The sequence below is a fragment of the Lygodium microphyllum genome, chromosome 17 (genome assembly GCF_053477565.2).
Source record: "Lygodium microphyllum isolate KBCC chromosome 17, Lygodium_microphyllum_v1.1.10, whole genome shotgun sequence".
Classification (NCBI taxonomy): domain Eukaryota; kingdom Viridiplantae; phylum Streptophyta; class Polypodiopsida; order Schizaeales; family Lygodiaceae; genus Lygodium; species Lygodium microphyllum.
Window position 1 is genome coordinate 64,598,930 of NC_141151.1, and position 6,424 is coordinate 64,605,353.

Genomic DNA, 6,424 nt, shown 5'->3' on the forward strand with positions numbered 1-6,424 from the left:
CTATAAATGAGTAGCTAAGTACATCAGAAATACAACAGTAACAACCAATCTGATGGGCTATAATGACAGACTATCTGAGGGGCAGTATGGAAAATCTCATAAAACATTGTAGTTTGTCCTAAGATCACTTCAATCATCAGATTATCAAGCAGAAAGTTTATTCAGCATCTTACTTCATTTTTCTTTTTTGGACAGCTTATCAGAAATAAAGCTGAAAGTTCCATGATATACACCCTACCTACGGTTGAGGAGTACCTGGAATGTGCAGTAAAGAAGAGAATCTCAAATCATATACTGTCACAAAAAAATGGCATTGGGGGAAGAAGCGGTCATCATCCCAGAACACACCCCAATTGGCCCCCATCTGTTGTAGTCTGAGCTTTTACATTTCCTTAGATTCTTGTCTAAATTCTGGTCCAAATCTGTAGCTTTTGGAAGCAGAGGACCAAAAGTATGTAGATTGTCAGTAACATAACACAAGGTTCACATGCACCTCTGCCCATGTGATGAGCATATGGACTTGTATCTTAATATCACACTCGCCATCACATGACAGCATCTGTGCAGATTGCCAAAAAAAAGGAGTTAAAACATCAATGGAAGTAGTCATATCTTACGCATGTACACCTCCATGCCTTGTCCTTCTCGTCTGCTGCACAAGTCTACCACATGCTTTCATATTGCTGTCCATGGAGAGAGAGAGAGAGAGAGAGATGTTGGAGATTATTCTGATGACTTTGATCACTGCTCATGCTTGGTGGTGCAGGATACTCTTTCTGTTGAAGGGCTTCAACAAGTTTTTTCTTTCATGTTGTCACACGTTTTGACTTTTTTGGGTTTTGTTTTTTCTAGTAGTGAATATGGCTTTCTCATGCTGGCCATATGGCCTATTGTACACCTACATATTCTTTAATTTCAGCAACCTTTTTCAAAGAGAGAGAGAGAGATTAATTCAGTTGGCTGCACCTTTTGACAGCCTTATGCTAGCTGATTTGGACAACTAGACACATGCCACCCTTCTAGAAGGAAGGTCTGATTAAACTGATCCGTAAATGGCTGTCCCCCTTAGCCTTGAAGCATTGGCAACCAATCTCGTTGATGGGCTTTGTGTACAAGATCTTTACTAAAGTCCTAAGCCAACAGACTACATGAATATCTTCTGGACATTATTCACCCAGCCCAGTATGGATTTATCAAAGGGCGCAATATTTTGCACAACATCTTGAATGTCCAGATGGGAATAGATTATGCTCGATACATGAAACAGGAAATGGTGATGGTTTAATTGGACCTTGAAAGACCCTTTGATCATTTGGAATGGTTCTTCTTGGGTCAATTGATGCAAGGCATGGGTTTTGGTCCGAGAATGTCTAAACTTATCAATACTATCAGCATGGATTCCTCTTCAAGAGTTCTACTCAATGGTGGTGTCATGACACCCTTCCCCCTTCATCGATTAGTCAGACAGGGTTGCATGTTAAGTCCTTTGTTCTTTGCCTTGGTCACTTGCCCCATTTTGATGTTGTCTCGTCTAGTGGCCAATGGTGAGGTGGTCGGCAGAGTCTCTCTCCCTTCACAGGAACAGCTGGTGGGATAGGCCTTGGTAGACGACACCTTCATATTTCTTAAGGCTGATCCGGATAATATACAGAGAGTGATGGCCACATGAGATATTCACTATTGCCTTGGGACTACACATAAATGCATTTAAGTTGGTTCTTATCAATTGCCCTAAGAGTGATCTCCGAGCCTTGGGTTGACAAGGCAATGTGGTGTGTAAAGGCTTTATTTTCGGGCATGTGGGTTATCCTTCGAGAGTGCATGTTTCGCCAAAAGTGCTAATAGATTGGATCTCCTCATGTATTATGGATAAGTTTGTGTCTTAGAAATCACAAGCTTGGCCTTTTCACATGAGATTAAATATAGCACAGACAATCATGATACCAATGATTTCATATTACCTTCCCTTGCTCCCTTGGTTGAAGTTTCATTTACAGCAAATTACTCAACCTGTTTAGTTTTTTCTTTGGAAAAAAGATTCTGCTCAGATGGGTATCTTTTGGATCGCTCTTTGTTGATCATTTCTTAAGGCATTGTGCAAGAGAAGGCAGCCCTAATCCTTGGTTGCCACATTCTTCCTTGAGATTCAAGGTATCAAGCATGGGAATACCAAGATTGTGCCTCATGGTGACATGTGCTTAATGTCAATCAACCTATCTATCTTAAGTCTTCTATGTTGTTGAATCATTTGGTCCTCTGCTGGAGATTGGTCCTTGTTAAATCATCTTGTCACCCACCTTCAAATCGAGAGGTGGCACACTCCCTGAGAGCAAAATTGTTAGCGGTTTTGAAGTTGCTCTCCTGGCAAGGCAAAGAGGAACAAAGGCCATTGTTGAATAGAATGGCACATTGGGACTTATCGCTATTGTTGATGCTCTTCTACATGTCAATGGGGTTGTTATGTCTGTTAGATCAGCTCCACACTACTTTCATGTTCCTCCAGGCTACCACAATTTGTGAAACACCATCTCCACCTCTTTACGAGCCATGCAACCTCTGCCCTCTTTGGACCAAGAGGTGTCTTCGCAAGATTGGTTGATTAATGGTCAGTTGCTTTTGGGTCGTGCTTCAACAAATCAAATATATCATTTGCTTATTCATGATAAGTATTGGCTTGTTTAGATAGGCAATACCACATGGGGCCTCGAAAAAGGCCAAGTGTGGTGGAAATCTATGGTAATGATAGCTCAACTTAACAAAAATGCCTTTTTGATTCAAGGTCTTTGGACGAATGTTGATTGGTGCGCTTCCTCTCGCCTTAGCGCTCTCCAAGTGAAGGATTCCCAATGGTTGCTACTTTTTTTTAGGAATCAATTAAAACCCCCCACCATTGGCTTGTTACTTGCCCAATTGCAAGGAAGATTTGGTCACCACTATCTACCATTCAGTTCCAAGTCATTGGACTATAGATACTTCCAAGGACATCCCAAGTTTGTGGATCCCGTGCATGCTAATATGAAAGTGTTTTTTCCTTTCCTATGCTTCTGGGGTGGTTGGCATATATGGACCATGAGAAATACATTCATCTTCGATGCATCATTAGGCATGCAAAGTCATATAGCTTGCTTGAAAGGGCTTTTTCATTGGCAGCTAGACTTGATTAACATATATGCTCCCTAGACAAGCTTTGCTTGCTTGGCACACTACAGTTTCTTCTTCCACCCTTTAGTCACTCTGCTTTCTTTGCACCTTCACTATGATGTCTCATATTTTACGCATGTGGCCTACGGCCATCTTGTACCTTGTAACCATGTAATCTTGTGCTTTTCTACGTAATTAATACAATTATCTTTTGAGAGAGAGAGAGAGGGATTAATGTCTACAAAATGGCCTATGGAGCCAAAAGGTGAATACAAGTATCATTAAAATAAAAGGTTATTCAATCAATGTGTACAATGAGTTCATGGGTCACCTTAGCTAAAAGAGCAAACATTAGATCATGGTATTCTTCGTGCTTTCTTTTCTTAAATGTCTCTAAATAATGGGAATGAAATATTTTATGCACGAGATCTTATGACGTGGGACATGTAAATGAAAATGGTTCCATATAGAGGATACATGATAAAAATGTTATAGGGCATATTAATATCATGCATTCTTTGGTAGGGTTATCAAGGATAGTGGGCTAGGCATTGGTTGGGATGACTTTCAAGAAGTTTGTATATAGCCTCACTTTTGTGTTGTGTTGAGCCACTATATTTTAAGGATTAGGAGATGGATCTCAATGTCTAGAGAACTCCAAGATGTATAGCTCCAAGCATCTTGGCCATGGAATTCCATATTCTCATGTAGGGGACTGAATTGATCATGGAAAATATAGTTCTATTCTCCTCTATCTTATAGTAGGCAATGCGTTTTTTTGTCAACTTGGAGATGCATTATCAAGCTACATTGCAAACTATTGAGAGCAATGTAATGTATGTTTAGGGTCTCTGGTTTATTAATATTGTGTAGTGTGAGATGAATAATATCTATGATATGAGCTCGTAAAGTGGGCAATTGTACTCATAAAAGAAGCAAGCAAGTCTCCTCTATTCTTGTGTCTTTGCATACATGGAAAGTAGAGAGACATGCTTCTCTCATCCAAGGCGTGTCTCCCATATGTCTTGATGTCCTTGAAATACTAGTGGATTGAAGTGAGACTTACCAACTCTATATGCAATTTCCTCAAAAATTGGCTCCAACATATCTAATAATGAGACTTATTGGCTCATTGTGAGGGCATTGAAATGTCTTATGCTAGAAAGCTTCATGATCTCCATGTAATGGGTGTATGGGGGCTCCTCTCTTGTAGCTACTTATCTAAAGATGGATGATGCAAAGTATTGTACAACAATGTAAATGTCTTTAAACTCTATCCTCACTCTAATCCACACATGTTTGGCCTCAATGTCACATCTTAACATATTTATCATCCCCTAGAGCTCCTTTCTATAGATAATGGCAACTACCTTGGAACCCCACACTATTATGGTTTGTACCTATAGATGGCATGCTAGTTCCTATTTCTTGGCATTGACTCTCTCTCTCGTCCTTTTAACAAAAAGATATAATGGCCTCTCTCTAAGCCTCTTGAAAAATTGACTTTAAAAGAGGATGAAATAGGAAAGTGGATCTAATTACAAGTGCAGTTCTTACTCATTCCTTATTTAAACATTCTCTCTTTTAGTTTCTTTTCTCTTGGTAAGCAAAGACTTCTCATATATCCCAATCTTGAGGATGAGTGGTCTCTTAAGTTGTGAACTCATCACACACTAATAAAAGTATGTTCATCCCCTTGATTTTACATAAGACCGTTGCATCCTAAAGAAACATGCACATATTGGGAAACTACTTTGCGTTTTGTTTTCTTCTCCAAGTGTCATTGATGATTGTGGAGTGATCTTTGTTTTTTTTTTTTTCTAAAGCAAACTCGATCCAATTGCTTTACATATTCCAATTATTTGTGATTTTTTAATAACTAAAAGTTGTACTTTTGCCACATTGAAAATCCTCTTATGATACTCCTTGATCAAGATTCAAATCATTGTTATCTTGATAGATGATTTTCACCTCCTCTAGATGTATGATGTTTTTTCAATCATTTTCTTTTATGGATTTTGTAATGGTAACAACTCTACCACATTTTATCACATGGTATATACATCCAAATTGTTTAGTAGATTGACTTGTAAGTTTTTCACATCATAATTTCAACAATGCATAACCTCTCTCTCTCTCTCAAAAGAAAACTAAAATACTTTCACCAACAAGCAAACACATGTAATAGAATGAGAGATCATATGTGTCCATAAGAAAAAAAGCATATATGATATATTATAATGGAGTAAACTCTCATGACAATGCACATATGAGGGCACCATTTGCAAACTCTTGTAACAATGCATATATGAGGGGACCATTTGCAAACTCCTTGAAGAAAGCTATGGTACTTATAGCAACAAGTAGACACATGTCCATACGAAAGCAAACAAATGGTGAGTGACAATGGACTAAATCCTTATGGCAATGCAAACAAGGGTGACTTAATTATTCTTCTTTATGACACTTCAATGATGAAGCTATCTGCAAAGAGCACTAGAGTTTTCATAAGTGTTGAATCACATTGTACAATTGGCTTGAATGCACAAATCCACAAGGAGTGTCCCTTTTGAAAGGTACCTCCCGAATGGAAGCACATAAGAAAAAGCAAGAGTAAAGCAAGAGCTATGGCAGATGGAGCGAGAGTAAGAGAGAGACACACACACCATATGTGGAAACTCCAACAATCATAATATGTGATTGGCCTTTTCTTATTTAATAGTCACTAAAAGAATAAAAAACAAAGTGATAGTGATGGGCACCTGCTACTTGCAATATACAATTGTGCAATCACGATGTGTATAGTAAATACATGGTGGTGTTGGCATATACGCCTTTACCCCCAACAACCTCACAATTAAAGGTGAATGTGCCTCTTGTGAGGAGAGAATAAGAAAAAAGTGACAATGTACAAATATATATAAAGTACAACCTCATGAGGAATAGATATCATCTCACATCCTATACCCATCAACCTCCTAAGGAGGGTAAAACGTTCTGTTGAGAGACTCTACCACCAAAAGGCCTAACCATAGGGCCTTCTTGCAAGCCTCAATGGCTACAATATACTCTGCCTTAGTAGTAGATAAAGTCGTGCACTCTTGCACCCTGGACATCTAAGAAACTACATCTCCAACAAAGGTGAACACATACCTAGTGTGTGGACTTCCTACTATCTACATGTCTTGCGTAGTCAAAGTTTGGTGTAATTCATGACTGTAGTATCCTCGAAACCATAGTAGCAAATGCGCATATCTGTATTGCTTTTCAGATAATCATCATA

General features: G+C 38.8%; 1 protein-coding gene across 1 annotated transcript in view; it reads left to right on the forward strand.

The window, feature by feature from the left end:
* Positions 1–817, forward strand: part of LOC148021973 (uncharacterized) — a 163,236-nt gene extending 162,419 nt beyond the window's left edge. Inside the window, exon 14 of the mRNA XM_087697519.1 lies at positions 196–817. Coding sequence (XP_087553645.1) covers positions 196–378 — 183 coding nt within the window. The 3' untranslated portion in view covers positions 379–817. The remainder of the gene's footprint in view (positions 1–195) is intronic.
* The last annotated feature ends 5,607 nt before the right edge of the window (positions 818–6,424 follow it).